The 24,259-nt window shown below is 34.1% G+C and overlaps 3 protein-coding genes across 4 annotated transcripts; 1 reads left to right on the forward strand and 2 right to left on the reverse strand.

Annotated features, from left to right (window-relative positions):
* Window positions 1-216: 216 nt before the first annotated feature.
* On the reverse strand, window positions 217-9,902 carry LOC145136727 (RNA helicase family protein). 2 transcript variants are annotated; one of them, XM_079070834.1, is made up of 33 exons: window positions 9,534-9,902; window positions 9,132-9,237; window positions 8,820-9,010; window positions 8,698-8,736; window positions 8,484-8,634; window positions 8,002-8,399; window positions 7,061-7,279; window positions 6,876-6,987; window positions 6,623-6,811; window positions 6,458-6,531; window positions 6,242-6,364; window positions 5,917-6,003; window positions 5,726-5,826; window positions 5,541-5,598; window positions 5,367-5,432; window positions 5,193-5,275; window positions 4,935-5,115; window positions 4,718-4,864; window positions 4,529-4,630; window positions 4,270-4,422; window positions 3,945-4,049; window positions 3,702-3,842; window positions 3,517-3,606; window positions 3,060-3,200; window positions 2,854-2,952; window positions 2,627-2,767; window positions 2,481-2,551; window positions 1,913-1,982; window positions 1,738-1,830; window positions 1,427-1,639; window positions 1,037-1,129; window positions 705-827; window positions 217-446 (listed from the first exon to the last, which is right to left on the reverse strand). In XM_079070834.1, exons 1-33 carry the CDS (start codon window positions 9,831-9,833, stop codon window positions 369-371), a joined length of 4,338 nt encoding a protein of 1,445 aa, XP_078926960.1. In that variant the 5' UTR covers window positions 9,834-9,902; the 3' UTR covers window positions 217-368. The 2 variants fall into 2 exon arrangements, with proteins under 2 accessions (XP_078926960.1, XP_078926961.1); XM_079070835.1 differs by having other exon boundaries at window positions 9,132-9,232; window positions 9,534-9,647.
* Window positions 9,903-17,876: 7,974 nt separating this feature from the next.
* Window positions 17,877-18,647, forward strand: LOC145136975 (uncharacterized). Its single transcript, XM_079071114.1, has one exon. The coding sequence runs from the start codon at window positions 17,946-17,948 to the stop codon at window positions 18,594-18,596; it is 651 nt and encodes a 216-aa protein (XP_078927240.1). The 5' UTR covers window positions 17,877-17,945; the 3' UTR covers window positions 18,597-18,647.
* Window positions 18,648-18,894: 247 nt separating this feature from the next.
* On the reverse strand, window positions 18,895-22,681 carry LOC145136974 (ATP phosphoribosyltransferase 2, chloroplastic-like). Its single transcript, XM_079071113.1, has 11 exons — window positions 22,265-22,681; window positions 22,088-22,147; window positions 21,878-21,991; window positions 20,844-20,909; window positions 20,640-20,747; window positions 20,465-20,548; window positions 20,192-20,293; window positions 19,999-20,112; window positions 19,605-19,685; window positions 19,388-19,507; window positions 18,895-19,157 (listed from the first exon to the last, which is right to left on the reverse strand). Exons 1-11 carry the CDS (start codon window positions 22,514-22,516, stop codon window positions 19,062-19,064), a joined length of 1,197 nt encoding a protein of 398 aa, XP_078927239.1. The 5' UTR covers window positions 22,517-22,681; the 3' UTR covers window positions 18,895-19,061.
* Window positions 22,682-24,259: the final 1,578 nt, after the last annotated feature.

Below are 24,259 nucleotides of genomic sequence, written 5' to 3' on the forward strand. Positions count from 1 at the left end.
CAGAACTTTGACTCAACTCTCAAATAGCCGGAAAGTAAAAGAAGTTGTTAAGAACGATGATTGTCTGTAGCAGAAGCCCATACAAACATTATCCATTGCACCACATTTTATCACAACCGTGTATCTATTTTTGATGACTCAAAAAGAAAAACACTTGTGAACAACCCCTTAGTTGTTTATATATTCCAAAAATATATATATCAAGTACAAAGAAACTAATTTACACATGTACTTTATTCTTTTTCTCTTTAAACATAAAATTATGAAGTTGTACATGTACGTCTTAATTATCAATTTATCATCATTCAATGTCAAAAGCTAATATGTGTCAGCTAGGAATTGAATGAGACTTTTTAGTTTTTAGCATATCAAGTTTTTGGTTTATCTTCTTCTAATAGTAAATGAACTATAGACTGGATGACACTATTTTCAGCAATATTCCCAGTCTGCAAAATAACAACACAAATAATATAATCAGATAAAGACATAAAGTAACCATAAATTAGAAGCAAAATAAAGAAAAAAAGTAGATTACATTTTTGGTCCTTGAGTATAGCTGATTTTCGCAATCAAGTAAAACGACTATGTGTTTGGGAACCGTTTCAAGGACCAAATTTGCAAGAGAAAACTTTGTGGGACCACGATTTGAAAAAATCAGTTATACTCGGGGACTAAAAATGTAATTTACTTTAAAGAAATGATACCTGTGGGTTCCTAATTAGCTCCTTCAAAATTGCATGAAGGGTAAGCCGAAGTTCCTTGAAGAGGACTGCAGTTTGAGCTGGTGCAGCCATTTTTAACCAACCGTCTATGGTTACTACACCAGTCTGCAAATAGCAAATATAATTAATTAACTGGAATCCAATTATAAAAGCCGGAATGGAATTCATGATTCTATTCCGTGGTGTGTTTCAATTCCGTTGGAATTCTTGAAAAATTATGGTTGATGGATGGATTTCACCATTGAATTCCTGGGGTGGAAGGAATTGAATTTCATTTTTTTTAGTGAAAAGACCAAAATACCCTTGTTTTATACCTGGTGTTGAATGTTCATAGAGCCACCAAACAGCAAAATAGAGTAGGGGGAAGTGATGGTTGTATCTCGAAGAAATACCTTGGTTGTCTCAACCTACAAAATTTAAAAAAAAAATAAAATAGGATAAAAAGAATTTTTTTTGTTTATTCTTTGCTTTCATTTCTTCCTAATACATAATTGGGTAGGTTTTTCAAAGTATAATATCATAACAAAAAGATTTTTTTTTTTGAAAGTACAATGCTATAATTGGGTTGTGCATTTTTCAAAGTACAATATTGTAATAGAATGAAATGAAAGCAAGATGTTATAAATAACAAAAATAAATGAAAGTATGTTGCTATTTCTAACATTTAGCCAAAAGATGAACAAGAACAATGGAGACATACATACCTTTTCAAGGAAAACAAGAAACGGGTACTGAAATTTTCTTGAGTTGCTATTAACAGAAGAAGGGTGAACATGGACTACCCTTCTTCCATCAAACCATACATTAGAATCATCAGTTGTGGGACCCACAGTCTGTCTAAGGGTACCCAAAGATTTCTCAGAGATACCTTGTTCTGTAGCAGCTACATTAGGATATAAACCAGCACAAAGCAACGCCTGCAAATATACATATATTTTTTAAATAAAAAACCGCCCCTGAATTTTTACTTTTATACCCTTCTATTAGTGATAAGAAAAACGAATAGAAAAATTACCTTCACAAGTGGAGAGTGGTCTGAATAAACATTGAATGTTTGTGAAGTATCTGAAAACCAAGAGTCGAGTTTCTCTTTCCATTTACCCCCAATCTGACAAAAGAGCATACACCCAATTATAAATAATAATATATGCATATATATAAGTTATTTTAAAAAATATAAATGAAGTTACCTGATAATTTTTTGGGAGGTCAATGAGACCAATGTCTGCCAACAATGTTCCAAATTGTACCCTCATGTCCCTATAACATGTAGGTGTATAAATTAGAAAATTAGGGCAAGTTATGAAGTAAAGACTCCAAGTGGTTTTTTTCTTTTCGAGTTAAGGAGATTAATGGTTTAAGCACTTAATCTGGAAATATATAGTTATACATGGCTGTTTCTTTTTTACTCAATCCAAACATAATGACTTAAGCCTAAAAAAAAACTGACTTAATGTATTAAGACATTAACCCTTTACCTATTTGACCTTTGTTTATCCTCCCAACTCCTCTCACGTTAAAACTGATGAATATTGTGAAATTTGTTTTTTTTTTTTTTTTTGGAATGTAAGGATAAAATGATCATTTAGTCTCTCATTAAGATAATTCATTAGATCTATAAAAGAAACAGACTTTATGCATACAACACTTTATCCAGACAGACATTGTTACCTATTCAGCCACTATAAACCATATAGGACTTATTGAAGGGGGGGGGGGGGGGGGGGGGGGGGGGACCCTAAATACAATATGCCAAACCTTATCATGTACATAACAGAGCTGCTTAAAAAATTTGATTTGCAGAATCGTTCAGCAGCATTAGCTCCATTCTGCAAAAAGAGAACTAGTAAGATGAACATTTCAGGATTTTAAAATAATTATTAAAAAAAAAAAAATGAACTGACCTCATGTAAAATTTTGTCCCATTTTTTATACGCGATCATCATTACCAAATGGTCAGACTGGCGATTCCCATTATCCGGATCATTTGTACCACCTACCCTATCAGTCATCAGAGCCAACTTTGCTCTCTCAACAGCATGTCTCTGAAGTTTAAATATTTTATTTTATTATTTTTCGTTCAAGAAAAAGATAAAGAGTATTTTGAATGATAAAGAAAGAAGTAAAAAACCTCGTCCTTTGGGTATACAAAGGGTGATTTGTAGCTTAAAAACGCTGAGATAGAGAGGATTGGTGATAAGCAACCGAATATTCCACCATATAACATCATCTGTATTGAAAGAAACATCAAGAACGCATATTATGTTTAATTTAAATAAATTCAATTACAAAAGATATGAAAAATATAAGAAATTAAGAGTGCAACTGCATGCATACCTTTCCAATTAACACATCAACAGGGAGTTTTGCTAAATGATACCCAAGAGGTGTCAATTCTTCATCACCTTCAACAGCACCAACCTCATATAACAATGAAATTGCTGAAGTAATGGCTTCTTCAGTTGGAGGTTCAAGAGCCTAAGACCATGATTAATCACAAGATACATATTATTATTTAAGGGAAAAAAAACATAAATATCAATAAGATGCCTGATTCTGAGTAAATGACCATTTTACCCTTCTGTATAAAAATAATGGTAAATAGCAAATGACTGTTTATTTAAGAACTGTTGTAACTCACAGTTTATTTTCAAAAATAACTATCGACTATTTTATTTATTTGTTGAGATTTATGTAATTCAAAGTCGAATATTTTATAAAGATATTCACATTTTTAAACATGATTATCAATAAAAAAATAACTCCTAATACTACATATATGAAATGAAATTACCTTTTGTAAGAATGGCATAATTGGACCAAGAGAAAGTAATTTAATTTGTAGACACAATTCCACCAATGGCATCCGCAGCATCTCTGGGAGCTTCAAACAAGAAAAACAACCATATTAAATTAAAGTGGGTCCCACAAAAAAAAGCATAAATATAACCATAATAATAATAATAATAATAAAGAAACCTGAAATGGGCGCATAAACTTTTCAAATCTGTAACGTGTATACAAGCAAAAACAAATTCCTGGTTTTACACGTCCGGCTCTTCCCCTTCTTTGTCTTGCATTAGCTCTAGAGATCCAATCTTCAACCATACTTGACAGTTTCTAATGACATCATAAAAACACAAAAACATTTTCTACAATAATTAATAAATTGTACTACATAATTTATTATATGATTAATGATTATGTAATGAATCAACAAACCTTGCGTGGATTGTAACGATTCTCTTTATGTTTGCCACAGTCGATGACATAGACTACATCGTCTATTGTGATACTAGTTTCTGCAATATTTGTGGCTATTATTACCTGAAATATAAAAAAAAACATTTTACAATGTTAAGGAAAATTTTAATTAGAAACCAAAGATAGATGTTGGATAAAATAAGCAAAAGTACTAACAACAGACCGAAAGGATGTTACTAATTCCAAGTTGAACAACTCTAATAAATATGGTTTACTATATAGTAAAAGTCGAAAATGCCTCTTTGATAAGGACAAAAGCAAAGAAACCTATGGTGTAATTTACCTTACGAATATCATCAGGAGGTCTTTGAAACACTTTTTTCTGCTCAGATGCTGCAATGTTTGAATGCAATGGTAGAAGCCATTCTGATGCTACACCACGGAATTGGTAAGAAGCAGCTAACTTATCAAGCAATGTGTGAATTTCAGAAACTCCCTGTTGCAAGTTGCAACAAACAAATTTATCTTATTCTTATACTTGTATATAAATTATCATACAGAAAATCATAACAATATACAACATAAGATCATTATAAACTTACTGGTAGAAAGACCAATATTGCACCCTCGGGGTAAGTTTTATCGATGTGACAAATCAGGTCCTCGAGAAGATCGTAATCAATAACATCTTCATTCAGCTTTCTCTGTTCAAAAAGTTACAGAATTTGTAAAAGGCAAACTCAAAAAGCGTGTTGTGTTTCTTTTTTACAATTTATTGTAAGACCATTTACCAGATTTTGCTGAGTTTGCTCGCTGTATGTTTGATAATTTTCTGAAACATAATACGGGTTTATATAGCCTTCAGATAAAACAGAGTCATCACCCCATCCAGATAAGACTAGATTCTTCTTTCCCCTATGGTTGTCAACAGCAGCACCCTGAAGTCAAGAAATCAATATATAATTATAATATATTATATATTAATGATATATATAAATTGTAAAATACCTTCTGTTTTGGTGCATTGGATCTCAAAGAAGCTAGGGAATCAGAAGCAAGCTTATAATCTATACTTTCATGAATGTCCTCAAGGAAATGAGTTGTTACAGGATGTGTTCTGCCTTGTGCATGAATAACAGGGCAATCACCAAAGTAATGAGAAAATAGCTGTGAATCGACTGTTGCTGACCTGGAAAACAAATTAAATTATGAATAAAAAGATTTATGACATGTTGTGAGTTTCAGCATACATGTGATCATACATACATAAGGATAACTTTCAGCTTTTGTGTGCTTTGAGCAGATTGCTTCTCTATAAAATTCTTCAAAATAATTAGTAGAAAATCACCCTGTTGCAAAATAAAAGTTATAAAAAATAGACATAAGAAATTATAATCCCACCAATTAATTGATATACCAAATATAATCTCACTAACTCACCAAGAGAGAACGTTCATGCACTTCATCAACTATGACATGAGTTATATCAGCAAAGCTTTTGTTTCCCTGCAGTTTGAAATTAAAAGAATTGTGTAATAAAAAAAAAAAAAAACAATACATAATTCTAATCCTAAACATTAACTGAAATTCTCTATTGAATAAGAACAAGCGCACCACAATCATCCTCAACAGAATGCCAGTTGTACAAAACAGAAGCTTTGTTCTCTCATGTCTGGAAACAGAAAAGATCATGCCACGTGTCAGTATGAGAATGGATGGTTTAATACATAAATATTCTATTTAAAAATGAAAATTTTGTTGACAGATAAATTAACATAAGTGGTATATATTTTAGTCACCTTGCACTATCAAGACGCACTTGATAACCAACCAAAGAATCTTTAGAACCTGGTGAAGATTCACATCGTTCATCAGCAACTCTTTCAGCAACAGAAATCGCCTATAAAAAGTACAAAACAAACATTTCCCAATTTCATTATTATATTTTATGTGAATAATAAATTAATAATATTACAAAATGTCGACTAACCGCTATCCTCCGTGGTTGTGTGCACACAATGTTACAAATACCACCACGATCCCCTTCGATCATGCCATCCAAGATAAATTGTGGAACCTACATGAAATACTAGGTAATGTTTCTCTTGTATATATATGTAGACATATTAATTTCCTCAATCTAGTTTGTAAACAAGATCTCTACCAATAGAATCATTCCACACCAGATTTACTCACTTCATTACTGTGTGTTTTATTGTGTGTTCTTGTTCATAATTCAAATCAATTCCACATTTGGTCATTGTCTGGGATCTACAATAACTTCAACAAATTAAAGCGTAAGGATTAGTTTTCACCTGAGTTGTTTTCCCACAACCTGTTTCTCCACAGATAACAAGGACATCATTGTCTTTTAACAGATGTAAAATTTCGCCTTTCAGCTCAGCAATAGGGAGTGCAGCTCTAACTTTTAACATGTCCTATAAAAACAATGGCAATATATCATGTAAAATGCCGCCTACCTTCTTTTTTCCATCAATAAAAAGAGTTTCATAAAGAGTAAATATACAAACCTCATACTTCTTCAGTTTTCTCTTGCTCTCTTGTTGCTTTTTAAGATAAGAACTCTCCACCTGTTTATGATTACCTACAAAAAGAACCCAAAAGAAGGAGTTCACATGTCAAAACTTATATACCTATTGTAAGATTATGAAGGTACAAAAAAAAAAAAAACATACTTTCAACATTCGTATTAACACCAACAGATCTGTAACTTTTATCTTCTTGAACATGAGATATTTGAGAATCATTTTTTACAGATGGGTCGACAGAAACAGCAGCATCAGATACATTGGTATTGAGTAAAGAATCCACAAAACCAGCCCTTCTGTCTACTTCATTGTTTTTCACATCTCCTGATAAGTCCCCTGCAGGTTTTTGAAAAAATTATGGTAAAAGAAATAAATAACTCTAAAGTTCCTATTTATTTACCTTCCAGCCATCGTAAAACAAGTGTGGCATATGGATCTGACATCATCAAGTGAACAGGTATGTCAGGAAAGAGCTGATATAAAGCAAATGCAGCAACCCTGTTTTGTGCATCCTAGAACAGAAAATATCAGAAATGTGGACAAACAATCTTTCTTGTCAATAAAAAGTCATGCTTTAAAATATACCTCTGCAGTTTCAAATGTTTCTCCAGGAGTAGGTAGTTGAAGGGTAGTAAGTCCTCCAACTTTCCTGTTTTTACCCCTCCCAGTAGCTTTACGTATCACACTAACTGTATAACTACTTCCTTCTCCTGTGCTTTGTACTTTATTATACTTTGGTGCCTCCCATCCAGATCTTTGACAAAGCTGGTGAAGAATGGCTTTAGGAATCTTTAGTGGGTCCCCCTATATTTGTAAACAAACATCATAAGAAAGAAGGTAAATAGATATAGATATAAATAAAGGGCAACACATGAAAAGAATAATTTATGATAGAGAAGGTTTTTTTTACTCCTTTGAGCAAGCATTGAGAAGTCATCATGCAATGAAGGGTTATCTTGGGGTACATGATGTATATGTTAAACTCACACGAGAATACTACTTTGAACTCAAATTACAACTTACAAGGGAAAAACACTACTATTAACAATGGGTTAACTTTATTATTGAGATGCTAATGGTATTGATGCACTAAATTGCAAATATAAGCACATTAGGGTTTAAATTAGGGGTTTTTCTTAGAACCCAATGTGATAAAGAACGGTATGATTGGAATAAGGAATCATAATGTGGAATCAAATCATTAATTAGATGACATGCTTGACAACTTTATGTTATGTGACGCTGCGAGCTTTCATTTGAAAGGTAGAGTTATAAATTATAACTTCTGCCTACAAATTGGATAGCAGTACCTATTTGTTCCTAAATGTTCACTTTTTAGATGATGATACATCTTTTGATTCCTTGCAGTATCTACATCCTATTTATCTATTATTTCCTGTCATACTAAAGTTCCACAGAATGTTATAAATCAGATCATATGTGATGATGGAGCTCTTCATCTAAAAAGAAAAAGAAAGAGGAGGCAAACACAAACATTCTCAATAGACATATGAAGCAAGTGTTACCTTCTTCCAGATTCCCTCTAACTTTTCCAAGTTTTTTTCACTAGTCAACTCCTTCATCTTCTCCTTCTTCTGCAGCTCTGCAATCCTGGCGTCCAAAACTTGACCAGATGATGAATCTTCTAGAAACATATCACCAAGCTCAATATCTCCAGAGTCATCATCCACAACAGCTCCATCATGGCTGGGAACATTTACTGAAATATCCTTGGTTGAGACATCTTCTGAACAACTCTCTGAAACAGCTCCGTTGTCTTTCAAGTCTATTTGCTCAATAGAAGAACACATGTCACCATCTTTCTCACATACACCAGCATCAAGATTTTTGGGCTCACAAGAAGATTCCTCAATGACACGATAGCGACTCTCAAACTCTGCAGCCAAGGTATCAACAGATATACCTGCAGAAAAATTTCACAAAATGTAATATTAAATATCTACAGAGAAATGAAGTTAGAAGACATGAATTGTGAGCTCATGCTAACCTAAATCAGCCAACTCTTGCTTAAGTTTACGAATTATTTGACCAGATTGCTGCTGACCATTCTTATCCCCTTTTTCTTTGGCATTTATAGCTTGTAGCCGAGCACTATGATATTCCTCACGGATAGAATCATAGCTTCTTGGCTCTGAGATCTAAAAAGAGAAATCAATATAAAATAGATATATACATGCCAATATATATACCATCAATAATACCTTATCGACCACAGCATCTTCCCAAGTTTCGTATTCATCCTACAATAGTATGCAAGATGAATGAGTCATGAGCAATCATGCAAAATATAAGGTTAATGTCCTATAGTACCCTGATTGAGTACCTCTTCTTGTTGCTCCATATACTGACGAATCCAATCTGCTTGAGACTTCTGGAAAGAATCCAATGAATCAACTTTCTTCTGCCCCTTGCTCTTGATTGATATTTTTGGCATTTCATTTTCAGTTGGAACTGATGAATCCTCCAAAGGGGTCCAATCATGTCGTGCAGTTGATATGATGCCGACAGAACCACCTGTTATGTCAATAGAGCACAAGAGTGTATAATAGTTGTTTTCACTAAGGCAATCTAATTTGAAGAACAAGAGTAGCAACAAATATATATTAGAGTACATGATAAATCGCTTTGGGCATACCCTCATCTGGAAGAACTGCACTGCTACTGCGAAACTTCAATGGCAACTCATTTGGTGATAAAATCAAGCATAGCCAGTCTAAAGCAGCCTCAAAAGTAGCACTTTCCTTTTCAACAAATAAAAGAGGAACAAATCAGACTAGTCTTCTGAGACGTTGAAAGAAACAGAGAAATGTGCACTATCGGAAACTTTACGAAGCTAAACCTCCCAAATTCATTTGCTCCTAGAGTGAAAACCTAGTTCTTCTCAAATGCAAAATTGAAATGGAATTGTTGCTCACTCAACATTTTCCTATTCCTGGTAGTATTGGCAGTTAAATTCGGTGTAGTTACATCCTACTTTCTGCTAAACCTCCGTAACCAGTTGAGAGATAAAGTTAGTTGACTCAGATTAGTTGAAGACCTTAAGATGAGAGAGAGCACGTTCGATATGATCATCAGTGAAACCTTCGCAAGAGAGCTTCTCATAAACAGAGTACAGTTTTTTGGCCTTCTGCGCCTTGGTAAGGCTAGAATCTTCATGAACCGGAGCTGGCGTCGAACGACCAGAGTTAAGTAAAAGCCGTCGCAGCCGGTTTTCGTTCTCTGCAGATATTTGGAGTTTGGGACCGGTAGAAGCCTGAGGCTTGCTTTTGGATGAGGTAGATGACGATGAAGAAGCTGACTTCCGCTGCTGCTGCTGCTGCTTCTTCTTCGGAGCCATGTCTGTGTGTGATAGAGAACTCGTCGGAGAGTTAAGGGGTCGCCGGAGAGACTCGCCGTGATTAGCTCTATTACGCAACTAGCAATGGGCCTAGCGGGCTTTAAAATGAGCCGAGCTGACCCAATGGACTTGATATGGACTGTTGAGTCCGGATTTAGTGCTGGTGCTGGACTCGATATGTATTCGGTATTGGTTCGTGTTAAATCGGTTTGATGAATAATGTATCTTTTGGGCTTCAAGCATCGGCGCTCCATTTTCAATCTAAGATGTCTTTGTGTGGGATATCCTGTTGAGTCACTCATTGATTCAGAGTCTCGTCTGGTCTATTCGGGGCGTCTTTGAAGGAGGGTATCGGACGTCGCGGCTGCACACAATCTACGTTATAAGGGGCCCATTTTCTTATATATATATATATATATATATATATATATATATATATATATATATATATATATATATATATATATATATATATATATATATATATATATGTGAATGAACAAAAATATTTAGATGATTAATTAACTCTAATGTCACAAAAAATACTTAATAAGTTGGCAATGATAGCTATTAAGAACGATGTATTAGATAGTATTAATTATAAAGAGTCGGTGACGAACTTTGTTTCCAAAAATGTTAAAGAGTTGCGATTTATGTATATATACAAGGGCGTAGCCAATATAGGGCAAAAGTGAGCCTTGACCCACAAATACAAAAGTAAGGTTATATATATATATATATATATATATATATATATATATATATATATATATATATATACTAGTAGGGTACCCGCGCGATGCGGCGGCACGAGATAGTTCTTTTCGACATATAGTTTTCAAGTGACGATTAGTTTCATTTTCGTGTCCAATTACTTTCATTTTTTGTGTCCGATATATATATATATATATATATATATATATATATATATATATATATATATATATATATATATATATATATATATATATACTAGCCGTTACCCGCGCAAAGCGGCGGTGGTGGCGAATAGTTTGTTGCGACAATTATTTCTAATGAGTTCAAAATACGATATGTTGATTTTTTTTTTCATTCTGAAACATGTTATATTCTAAAGAGACAGAGGTGACAAAAAAAAGTTGGTGAATAGCTTTGTTTAGGAAAATAATTTCCTTTCAGAAATTGGTTGCCTACCGGAAACATGCAATATTCCAAAGAATGTCTAAAGAGGCGGGCGATAGTTTTTTTGCCGAATAGTTTATTTTAGGTGATTAGTTTCCATTTGGAAAACAACAAATAGTTTTCTGGAGGAAATCAGTTTCCTTTAAAATATTTTTGTTTTTTTTTAATGCTAGGTTGATAGCTTCTTTTTGGTTGTACCTTTGTTTAAGTTTATATAACGCTAATGGTTTAAATTTAATATAGTCAAACATAAATACCATATCGTTAAAACAAAAGTAACATGATAAATTTAGTAAATTAGTGAATGTTTATATCAATTAATCAACTGCTTAGATCATTAAACAGAATAATGAAATAAAAATAAAAATCAGTCCAACTAAGGTTCAAAATAAAAAAATATGTTGCCTTTTTGGTTAAAATAATTATATGTTTCGGTTTGATTTAAAAACATAGATACGCTACCATTTTGTCAAAATCTATCTTACTAAAACAAATATGTATAAAACCATATAAATCATCAAATAGATAGATTGTTATATATACCATAAAATATATATTTTGTTACTGATAAATTATATATTTATACATGTTTTGATTTTGAATTTATGTTCTAAAACAAATATATACATAACTATATGATTAAATAGACGATGTAAAGTTAAAATAGATAACCATTATTTGTTTTGTGAAGTGTTAGATGTATATGAAATTTTATAAGATATCGAAATTTAATGTAACGTAAATTGAAATATTGATTCTCATTTATTATTTAATATTAGCTAGATCGATGTTTTGTTCTTTTTTGAATTTTAAATTTTCAAATTTATGATTATCTTTCTAGATTTAAAAAATAGAAAAATTAAAACTCTTTGAATATAATTACTTGAAATCATGTAAAATGCAACTTTGGATTTCCTACTTTTCAAGGGCATAAAGCTTAAAATATATCTAAGTTGTTGAAATGTACACTTCAACTAAAGTCATGGCCCTAAAATCAACACAAGGTTGTTGCTCTAGTACAAATAAGCATCGAGCATTAAGGGTTTATACATAATTTCCAAATATGACAATTTACATACAACATTGAAGGTACAAATGAACAAAGCTGGTGCTCTTAAGTTCTAAATGTGAAAATAAAGCAACTCAGTAACAAAGTCTCTCTCGACTAACCTGCACCAGACAAACGGAGGTAAAACATTTTGTTACTAAAAGACAAACATTTCAACAAATATATATAATTTTAATTTTCATTCTAGCACAAAAAGTGTTGATACATAAATAGTAAAAAAAATATTTACGGCTTTTGGTATTTTAGAACTAATTTGATGTTGAAGAGTAGATAAAAAGATCAAATAGTCGCATATATACACACATGGCCACTCCACTCATAACCACTAACACACAACAGCAGCACATAAAACAACCAAAAATTAAAAGAGATGGTAAGAAAGTGCTTACCCCCAATTTGCCAATACCAACCATGGGAGCCTTCAGTTTTAACTTTAAGGTTGAAAATATTCTGCAGCAGGAAAATGCTAACATGTTTCCTTCTCAATCTCATTGTCAATTCCAACCACCAAAAACATCCTTCAGTAAAGGTTCCTAACCAAAATAAAGAAAACAAGTAAAAATGTTAAACATTTTGTGAATAGTGACTGATTGTTATAACATAACTTTGAAAATGCCAAACTTTGTAATCTAAGGGGTATCTTACTTGAAAATCATAGGAAAAAAATGCACCAAAAGAGAATGTAGTTTTGGGAACAGACACATGAACAGTTGTTCTCGTCAAAATAAGGAACCCTGATCTTATATAACTGTTAAATTTCTGTAAGTTTGCATCATCATTTCATGTAAAGATTATTAAAAGTATGTTACCTAGAATAACAATTAGCTAAGAGGTTAAACACTTAACAAAGCTTTACAAACCTGAATAACAAGTAACTACTAAATTTGTGTGAGTCTGCATTATTCTAAATCAGGTGCTAAATTATAACATCAGAAATTTAGAGCCAGTTACCAAAAGCCCTTGTTCTCCTATCATGTCTCTTCATTGGCTTGACCTTTCTCCATTTTGAATGTCATCTCTTTTAAGGTCAAGAACTAATTAAATAACATACACACATAAACAAAAATAAGAAGCATATAATGAAAAACTAACGATTTTAATGGTTGAAAATCATACAAGTGGTTCAAAGTGAGTGGTGTCTATGATCCACTTGGGCACATCTTTGATGTTTTCACTCCAATTCTTTTGAGCCCAGATCCACCTCCATCTCCAAACACACTTATACATATCACATCCTAGCTACCTGAATATAAGACCACAGACCTAAAATTGAAACTAAAACTGAAAATATCAAAATCATTTTCATGATGAAACATGATGAAGAACTAAGAATCGGATAGAGAGATTAGGGTCAACTGGTCAAGATACGTTTAAAACTTTAAGATGAAGCCATAACAGGGGTTCCACAATGACAACAACATCCAGAAAAAATGTTTTCCTTGGATGAATGACTCCACTCATTCAGTTCACGAGATGATCACACAAACACGTACAATTATATTAAAAGTGATTTACATTGGTTGCAAATGTTTTGATTCTGATTATTTTTTCTTCTTACATGAGAGCAGATTTGGAGCTAGATCAAGAAGAACCATCTCAAGAACCACCTACCACATGTACCTGTAACCATTTTACAAAAAACTAAATTACTTCCTTCAAATGAAAAAGGAAAGATGGGCCAAAAATGTTGGCGAGGAAGTATAACCAATAGAAGGTGAAGATGGTGGTGACAAATGTGGGTTAATCGAATCCATCTCCATCTGATTTTAGAAATTATGGGTCAAAACATGTGTTCATCATATCCCTCTCCATCTGATGGGAGGAAAATACGGGTGAAATCAAATTTGAGAGAGGGCAACGGAAATCAAGATGGGAATTACAAGGGACAAACAAAATACCTGAAGACATCTACGGTTGTAGGTCTTGGTGTCATGTAGCTACTAAAACTCCAAAAGTTCAAAAAACTCATATTAAATCACAATAAGAAATCGAGAACATGCTCATAAATGAAGAACCTACAATAATAATAATAAAAAGGTGAAGACAAAAGAAATAATAGATCCACGACACTGATACACATATTATTACAGAGAGAAAGGGAGAGGGATAGTGGGTGAGAAACCTTGGTCGTAACCCTGCGTTTCTAGAGAGATGGAGGAAGAGAGAAAAAGAAATGACCAATACGAGTTGTGTGCTTGTCTGTGACTAGAGCTCCAACTACGGTCGATGGAGGTGATGGTTACGAGAGTTTCAACGAAGTTAGATGTGATGCTTTCAAGTATTTTGTAGGCGGCTGATGGAGGTGTCGAAGATGGTGGGAGGCAGCAACATTTATGGTGAAGATTGGCTTTAGGTTTTGTGAGGTGGTGGGCGACTCTAGGGCTTTTGATAATATTTACAATCGTTCAAATATAATCTGGGAGAGGATCATAAAGAAGAAAATTGTACTTCTTCCAATTTGAATAAGTCTTCGTACTATATGAACATAGAATCGTTCAGTTTTAGCAAAAAAAAAAAGGGATTTGCTTATATCGGGAAAGACCGGGAGGAGCTTAGTCAATATGCGCTGATTCGATCCTTAAAGTAGGGGATACTAATTCAAAGGTGTTTTAAATACTTGTACCCATAGCATTATGGGTTGTATTATTTTAATTTTATTGTTGATTATTTGTACTATTAGCTTAATGGTTTGGACGTCTTAAATCTATTTTTAGAAATAGTAAGGTTTGTATAATAATATAGTAAGATATATATATATATATATATATATATATATATATATATATATATATATATATATATATATATATGGTATGTGCAATATATATTTTTGTTAAATAAAAAGAAATTATGGTTGTGATATTGTAACACCGTAAATTTTCAAACAAATTTTTCATTTTTAAAATCACATAAATCTCATCAACACATTTCACAAAATTCCAAAAATGTCAAATCATCAAAACACATATTCATAATTGTTTGAAATAACTCAAGGATCCTCAAAACATAACTCCATCTCGTGTGTACAATCAAGTCGGCGTCTTCCCGTGATCCTGAGAAGTACCTGAAACACATATCACACGTCACGGTAAGCACAAAGCTTAGTGAGTTCCCCAAAATACCACATACACAAATATTAAGCCTCTCATGGCTATAACTCGGCATGGACCCTCCGGTCATGCGTCTCGGTGAGGACCCTTCGATCTCACGGCTCGGTGTGGACCCTCCGGTCATGTGTCTCGGTGAAGACCCTCCGGTCTCACAACTCGGTTTGGACCCTCCGGTCCTCTCTCAGTAAAACACTGAATAATATAGCACATATCACAAGACAAAATGCATAATATTACATAACTCAGTATAAGTACATAAGACCCTCCAGTTGATAACTCAATAAGACCCTCCGGTCACACAGTATTACCACTCAGGTAAGTATAGTGAGAAGACTCACCTCGCAGAGTAAAGCAATGTATCCCACACTCGAGTTGCTGGTCTAAACCCCGCCCCTCCATGGCCTCCAAAATCCACAGTTGACCAAAACAGTAAAGTCAACGGAAGTCAACAGTCAAAACTGATCCAACTCTAAAAGTCAACGGAAGTCAACAGTCCATGTTGACTCAACTAGCCGAGTACATCTCATGAACTCGTCAAGTCCCTCAGAACTCAGTAAATCGCGAAAACCCGGTTTTACTCGCCGAGTTGCTAGCCAACTCGTCGAGTCCATGCAGCATCCAAAAGACCAGAGAACCCCACCTACTCGTCGAGTTATCCCATCAACTCGTCAAGTCCACCCTGAATCCAAAGACGGGTGAAACCCTCTCAACTCGTCGAGTTGTCTCACCAACTCACCGAGTCTGTAACGCGCCCAAACCATCGGGATAAACTCTAACCGACTCGTCGAGTCCCTTAAGTCTATTTTCTCATTTAGATGATTTAGGGCAGAAATAAGGTCTCATACTCTGGATCTAGCCTCCTAAGGCTGAATCATCACGTAAAGCTGCAAGCTTTACGTTCATGCATGGCATATAGGGCTCAAAATGCCAAAACAAGCTCCATAAAGGTCTTTATGCTTGAAGACTTGCCCAAAGCTTGATAAAGCTCGAATCTTTGGGCTTATAGGGACTCATATAGCTCAGATCTATAGTCTCAATTTCCATGACCAGCTCAACAACTCCAAACCAAAAGATGGATGGGATAAAGCCCTAAAACTCTCTAGAAAGAGATCTAACAAAAGGAATGATCAATGAGATAGCTTTTCACCTCCAATTGACAGCTAGCACCGAAAGAACACTGGATCCAAAGCTTCTTCTCGTTCCAAACCTTCTTGCTCTTCAATCCTCTTCTAAAAATGCACTTGAACACAAGATCTTTAGCCTTTCTCTCTCTCTCTCTCTCTCTCTCTCTCTCTCTCTCTTTCTCTCTCTCTCACAACGACTACAGCTCGTCTAGGGTTTCTCTCAGTGTGTCTAAATGGTCAGGGAGGCGGAAATGAGGGCTTAAGGGCCTTTAAATAGGGTGCAAGCCCTAAAATTAGGGTTTTCTCAATACATACTCAACTCGTCGAGTCCAGCCCTTCGACTCGACGAGTAGGCTTCATAACTCGCGTGGCCAGCTCAGCCCCTACACGACGAGTCGGGACCAATCAACTCGTCAAGTAGGTCCTCCAAAGTGCATTAAAACTCTTAAATTTCTCATCCAGGATTCGGGGTGTTATAGATATGGCATATTCCATTCAAAACTTGAAATTAGTAGAAGAGAATACATTGTTGTCTATGTCGATTAGACTTCATTTTAGATTATTTTAATGATATAAGACAACATCGTGTGTAACTTAAAATAAACAATTTAGTTAAGAATGCATATATAGTTATCATATGATAATTTGATATTTTTTAAACTAAATACATCTAACTTTAAAGCATTTTCTAATATCAACAAGTAACAGTTTTTTGTATATTTTTATCTTTTATAAGACGGTGTTTTTTTTTGTTAGAAAAAAAATGTTAAAGCCAGTATTTTGTTGTATTTTTCAATTTTTTGTATTTTACTTTTATTTTTTGTATTTTAATGAAGAATTCATGGAACAACAATGTCGATGGTTTGTGACATTGAGTTTATAGTGCCATCAGCCACAAGTATTAATAAATATACCTATCACATTGTGATTTTCCTATTTTTCTAACTTTACCAAAAAAAATGAAAAAAGATGCAACAAAATACCATCCTTAACAAAAAAAAAAAAAAATAGAAAACAAAAATCATCTTTAACAAAAACAATAAAAAAATAATAAAAGATGTTATTGTAGTTATTGTAGTTATATAGAAAATATGATAAAGTTGTGTGACTTTAGTGAAAAAATTATCACTTATCATGTCAAGATGTTGAACCTGGAAAAAAAAGTCACAGTAATTGTGATTGAATTTTTGTAGAAATAGAGTGGCTAATTTAGTAAAACAAATAAAATATAAGAATTTAAACAATGTACAAAAGTATAAAATATTGTGTTTTTTTTTATGTATTTTGCATTTCTTAATTTTTGAAGAGTGGACAGTGGAGATTTAGACCATTTTTGGACGCTTTTAAATGTGCATTTTTAACCATTTTTCTATATTTTTAAGTAACAGGATTTAGAAAAAATTGTGAAGCAACTTCACATGTACTTTTAGTTTAAACATGGATTATATGAACTGATTTGAAGAAGCTAAAGTTGTTGAGAAGTCCATGTCCTTGAAACTCCAAAATCCCTTGAAACCACACTATCTCAACAACATTCCCAGTAGAACCACCTTGATGTGAAGTGCAAGCAAAGATAAGATAACCCCACCTCCCATGCACCCCTATCAAAACCAACATTCTCATTCAACTCCCTTTCCAAATTACCACCATGGATCAAACCCAAACCCTACCGGAAAATCCACCACCACCACCGGTGGACAACATCCACCACTCACCTGTAGACAACTCCCGCCCTTTCCGCTCAGTCAAGGAAGCTGTAGCTGTCTTTGGAGAACGGTTTCTAGCAACTGAAGTACTCTACTCATCACCATCATCAAAACCTTTCACCTTACCCAAACAAGAAACCCCAATTTGGAAATCTACACCGGAAAATGAAGAAAACCCATCTCCGACACTCATGACCACACTCAAGAAACTGGAGTCAGAGCTTGAAGAAACCAAGAGAGAGTTGAACATATTGAAGGAGAGAGAATCTGAAACGGAGGTGGCTTTGGCTTCTTTGAATGCTGAGCTCCATAAGAACATGTCCAAGATAGCAAAAGCTGAGGCAGAGGTGGCCGGAAAAGCAGCGGCGGCAATGCGAACTTCCACCACTTTAGGCCAAGTGCTTAATGGTGGTGGTGGTGAGAGAGAGAAGGGTGGAGAGAGAAAGTACGTGAAGGAGAGAAAAGTGATGAAGAAGAAGAAGCCTGTGGTTCCATTGGTGACTGATTTGTTTACAAGGAAGAATAATGGGAAGGCTAAGAATTCGTTTCTGAGTCCATTCTATTCATCGTCTCCAATGTATAATTGGAATTAAGAAATTAAAGAACAAGTTTCATGCATGCACGTGTATATATATATATATATATATATATATATATATATATATATATATATATATATGCATTAATTAATGCAAAGCATATGCACGGATGGATTATAAGTCATGTAAGAGTGAAATTGATTCCCTTTATCAATCTATATGATCAAGTGTTCTTAAGTGGGTTCGTTTTTGTTTAAAAAGGTTTAAACAGATACAAATCAGATACTACGTACCACTACTTGTATATATCATTTCACTGAGCCTCCACAACCTCCTATATTCTATCTCGATCTGTGGTTAAATTATTAAACATTAAAATAAAAGGTTCAACACCAAATAAAAAACACAATCTCAATCACAAGAAAAAAGTCTGCAAACACAAGGATCGAAAAGAGTATCACACTCAAGACACTGAAAGCTACCAACAAGTGCTTTTACAAAAAGTGATAAGCCTTAACCTTAAAGACCGAGTTTTGAAAGAAGTTGACGCCATCTTGGAGTTTCTTCATCAAAAATGTAGGTCAAAGGAGACACCAGAACACCACTTCCTCCAATCTGTATGTCATATCAATACCATATTATATAATAACATACTTTCATTGATTTGTTTATTAATTATTATAGCATCCTATTTTTATTTCTTCCTATTACAACACTATACTTTGAAAGATATTTCAAAGTACAATATGTTGTTATAGGAAGAAATGGAAGTAGGATACTATACTGGACAGATGGATGAAAGTAGATAAAAAGAAAAAAGTAAAAAAGTTGTGAGGAAATCTTACAGCTCTTAGCTGCTGAACAGATTTGTAGAGTTGCTTTTTGGAGACACAAATGACAATTGCGTAATAATCAGCTTTTACCTTCCCGTCAATTTTGCGGAAAACTGGACTTACAGTAGGTCCCTGCCATATACACATTGGGTAATAAAAAATATTTAACTTTTAATTTTTGTAAATACAACTAAGGAAAGAATAAGAAAAACAAAAACAAAAAACAAACCTGAAGTCCAGATAATGATGGTTGGCTCAGAATTCGCTCGGATACTTCCTCTGCACTGCTTCCCCTCATGTTGGCAACTACCTGCAACGTATATCACAGTGGCAACAAGGGTAAAATCGTCATTTACTCTCTCGTTCAATCCCGAAAAAAGACAAAGCCCACCATACAGACATCATTAATCCGTTCAGGGGGAAAATAGCAACAGGCCCTAAGAATTGGAATATTTTTGGTAGTAATTGTAAAAACCTAGTAATGTTACTATAACTTTCACGATTATCCTATAATATTCAATATAGAAATATGAAAATCACTTGAAGATAAAAAAAATAAGTATATTAGAATTAAAAAATATATATATATATATGATGCAAAAGTGTATAATAATCTATGTTACCGTGAATTGACCAAGTGCCCTTAAATGTGCTTCAAATCTTTCAAGAATTTCATGTGTGATGTCCAATAAACCTTTGCGCCCAAGTAGTGATTTCTTACTAGCAACAAGAACAGCCTAAAAAAAAAAACATTTTTTACTCAGAAAAAAGAAGCAGATTTATATTTATAGATAAATAATTAAATAAAAACTTCACCTGACTTTCTAGAAGAACTCCGCCTTCAATTTCTTTCAGATTGTTCTCTTTCAATGTGGTCCCGCTACTAACAAGATCCACAATAGCATCAGCTATCCCCATCTAAATAAGCAACACAAATAATGTTATGATTATAAATTTATAACATAATACAATGTAGCTGAAAAAAAATATATATATTTTTTAACTCTACTCTACACTGTTTAATAATAAAAAGCCCTTAATAACCCATCTAAGACTCTAATAAAAACAATTGTGTCATCAATGTCTTACCGCAGGAGCTGCTTCCAGTGCCCCATCAGCAGTTGAAAAAACAACATGCTGAAGCCCATTCTCTCTCAGAAACTTAGGACCCAACTACAAGAAGAAAAAAAAACAGTTTAAACTTTTTTGATTTGATTGATAATAGGAACACAAATTATAATAGAATGGTTGTTAGAATGCTTACATATGTGAAACCAGTGGCAACTCTTAGAGGCTTTTCAGCAGTCCATTGAGTCATCTGTGCTAGTTCCTTCACTGAATTAATTTTCTCAAAAATCCCATACTTTGGAATCTGTTAACAGCATGAAAAAAAGAAGCCATTTAAATCTTTTTTTTTTTTAACTGTAACTATTTTAATTTATTTTGGAAAAAGAGAAGTACTACTTACTGCAAGAGATAAACGACAATCTCCATATGCAAGTTCATCATGAACAAGGACTAGATCTTCATTTCCCTATCAAAAACAATTAAGAGATAAAACTTTACACATTAGAAATATTCAAACAACAAGCCCAATGAGCATGCTATAGAAGAAAACAGAAAAACTTATACATAATAATACTAATATAAGTCTATCTGGATTTATTTCCTTTTTACCATGTTATCCTTATGAGTTGGTAATAATTACAATTATACATAATTTACAAACATATGACTTAGAATTTTGAAAAATGTTGATATTAAAAGGTATCCTACGTTGAGGGGATATACTTTCTGTTTTCTTGTGAAATCGTTGATTTTAATGTAAACTTTGTTTTCAGTTTTCAACTATGAAACTTTTTGGATTTCATATTCAGATTACTTCTTCAAGTATTGTTGTTCTTGGGTTCACCTTTTCTGGAACAGATTCAGATAATATCCAGTAAACTGAATTTAGTTGTCAAATATCTAAAATCCAATCGTATTGCAACTGGAGCTCATATTGGGTATTATAAGCACAAATAAGAAAGCCTAATAAACATGAGAGTTGCATGATACATCAAAGTAATCAAGCAGACGCTCTACAACAAGTCACTAGATTTTCAAAGTAGATTACCCAATGGTGGATAAATACTCTTGGGTGACTGATGAAATAACAGTCTTACTTCTTTGTCTAGAAAATCCAGGACAAGATGCATAACTTCTGCTTGATGAAATTGGTTGCATTATCAGCAAAATAGGAACAAGTATTACATGCAATTTTACCCACATCCTTACTTTCGCATAATTATTATTAGTATTATATTACAAAACCACAAATTTGGCACTCAAATGTTTTGAGAAACATCTGAGTTGCTTAGCTGCAAAACATAATAGTGCTGTGTGCAAAAGAAACTAAGGATAGTGATGCTGTATGAAATGAACAGAGAATGCTCTTATCAAACTAGGAAATGAACTATAACTATACAGTATAATCTTTATATGGGGCTTCTTGATTCTTACCTGTCCAAATTCACTAACTGTGTCAAGACCAACAATACCAAGATCTAAATCTCCTGAAACCAGTTTCCGTACGATATCTTTTGGGCGCTGAAACCAGACTTCTACATTTGAAAGCTGCAATACAGACATAATTCAAATTCTATCTGTTTTTGAACGGAGATAGCCGAAGCTGTTTAGCAGAAACTACTAAACTTGGTCGGAAAAACGCACCTGAGGAATGTCTGCAACGTATTGCCGAGGATTAAGTTGCCTCACAGATAATTGACAATCCTATCAAACATAATGCAAAAATCAGATGATAAAATAAACACTGAAATCAAAACTTGGAAGAAATTAAATCAGTTGAAATTATTCCTTGTCTCAGGAATCACGGATAGAAAGAGTTACTTTGAGAAGATCAAGCGTATCGGTGGCCATTCGACCTTTACTCGGCAAACCTAATCTAATCTCATTCCTATCTGAGGATTGCATGTCGATGTTTCCATTAACACTAGTCATCGGCGACGAGGATAAGCAACATGAGACGGTGAATCTGACGGAAAGTTTAGTAGACGAATGTGATGACGGAGAAGGAAGAAACTGTGAGAAAGCGGTGGTGGCGGCGGGACATTGCTGCAGGGATGTTTGAATAAGAGACATGACCGCTTCCCTCTGACCTCTCTTTCTTCTTCCGACGAGATTTTGATGGAGCAGAGACAACAGCAACGCCGCCGGAAAGGGTAGGTGGTGAGTGAGGGGATTCAAATTTGCGGGTATGATTGTCTTCAACAGATGTTTTCCTGTGGTGGCTGCCTTCAGATTATAAATGGGTATTAACCGCAGTCAACTCAGACACTTTGTTACACATCGCCCTTGCAAGGTGCCAACAAGGCATCCATCTTTCTACAATTGTAATTTCAATGGCAATGCCACCTAAGTTTATGTTCAATATTTTGTTACTATGTTTTATTATCAACTTATTCAGTTTTTTGTTATATTAACATGTTATTCTATCAATAGATCTGATTTCTTCTATTAACATGTTATATTAATAAGTTTACACTTATTCATTGAAATAACCAAAATAATTATAGGTTATTCAAGTTTGAATCATAGGAATTTCAAACAAAAATTATGTTGTGGTTGGTTTTTTCGAGATGAATAGTCTCCAAGAATGATGGGAAAAGACATAACTTTTAGGGCAATTCTAATGTTTATCAACATTATAGTATAATGCTTTTAAACAAAAATGCAAACCTATTATGGACTAAAATGAGGAACTATAATGCTTTTAAACAAGAATGCAAACCTACAATGGACTATAATGAGAAACATAATGCTAATCAAAAGATCATGCAGTTAAGGGAATTAACATACTGAAAAATAACTAATGTATTGAGAATTTGGTCAGCACTCCCTCGGGAGAAGTAGAAGGATTCAGACAGCTTAACCTCCTCGCTTAATGGGTTAGCATGTTATGTATGTGTGTAGGCCTAAGATTGGGATGATGAGCACTTGCCTGGAGAGGCATACCATCACCCCCTTAATTAATAACAACCTTGCCCACGATGTCTCGTAATTCAAGTCGTGAGGCAACATACGAAGGGTAACGTTATTAAAATTGTAAAAGTAATTCTCAAGTCGATGTGGAGAGTTCTTAATGTTGCCATTTGATAATCTATTCCACTTGACTATGTGTAGATAGACGCTTACCTAAAATATCTTTATAAGGAGTTCGATTTCCACCTCGTTGAAAGATGTTGGTAAATCGATTATTGTTAGGATTATCATACTAAAGATTGGCTTAAGTAATGAATCATGAAAAACTGGGCGAATTTATTATCCACTCAGCAAATCCAAACGATAAGCAACTTTACGCATATACTCTAATGTTTTGAAAGGTTTAAACTAACATTTAGTTAACTCTTCAATGATGGGATCTGATTCATCTTCTTCTGGTTCCTCTTCAAAATAATGTTCGACCTCCTCCTCAGCCTGCTCATTCTTATTCCCAGCGTGATCATCGTCATCCTCAACCTCTTCGTCCTCGTACTCAGAGTACTCGACCTCCTCCTCAGCAGGATCTATCTGTTCCTCGGCATGGTAGTCCTCCTCGAAGGACTCATAGATGGCTTTGTTGGCTCCTCAGATGGCTCTGAGGAATCGTCCTCCTCGTATGGCTCCTCGTCGGAGGTCAAGGGAGATAGTGATACTGGAACCTCGGAAAAATGGGAATCCTTGGGTATAGGTAAGTGTGAGACCGACTGATCATCCTCTGGAAATGGTGTCGTCATCCAATTTCCAAGGTCTGCCATAATAGCGTTGTGATCCTGATGTTTATGAGTGATAATGTGAGGATCTATATACAAATAGTTATTAATTATAAGTATATAATAGATGTTA

Source organism: Lactuca virosa, chromosome 9, assembly GCF_052849685.1.
Source record: "Lactuca virosa cultivar CGN04683 chromosome 9, Lactuca_virosa_CGN04683_v6, whole genome shotgun sequence".
Lineage (NCBI taxonomy): Eukaryota > Viridiplantae > Streptophyta > Magnoliopsida > Asterales > Asteraceae > Lactuca > Lactuca virosa.

Excerpts from the sequence above, each read along its gene's own strand:
- LOC145136727 (XM_079070834.1), bottom strand. The coding sequence starts at position 9,833 with ATGGCTCCGAAGAAGAAGCAGCAGCAGCAGCAGCGGAAGTCAGCTTCT. Across the intron at positions 6,004-6,241 it reads GTTGTGGGAAAACAACTCAG|GTTCCACAATTTATCTTGGA; the intron begins GTGAAAACTAAT and ends TATTTCATGTAG. Across the intron at positions 1,831-1,912 it reads ACCTCCCAAAAAATTATCAG|ATTGGGGGTAAATGGAAAGA; the intron begins GTAACTTCATTT and ends CTCTTTTGTCAG.
- LOC145136975 (XM_079071114.1), top strand. The coding sequence starts at position 17,946 with ATGGATCAAACCCAAACCCTACCGGAAAATCCACCACCACCACCGGTG.
- LOC145136974 (XM_079071113.1), bottom strand. The coding sequence starts at position 22,516 with ATGTCTCTTATTCAAACATCCCTGCAGCAATGTCCCGCCGCCACCACC. Across the intron at positions 19,686-19,998 it reads GGGCACTTGGTCAATTCACG|GTAGTTGCCAACATGAGGGG; the intron begins GTAACATAGATT and ends TATACGTTGCAG. Across the intron at positions 19,508-19,604 it reads CATCATTATCTGGACTTCAG|GGACCTACTGTAAGTCCAGT; the intron begins GTTTGTTTTTTG and ends TGTATATGGCAG.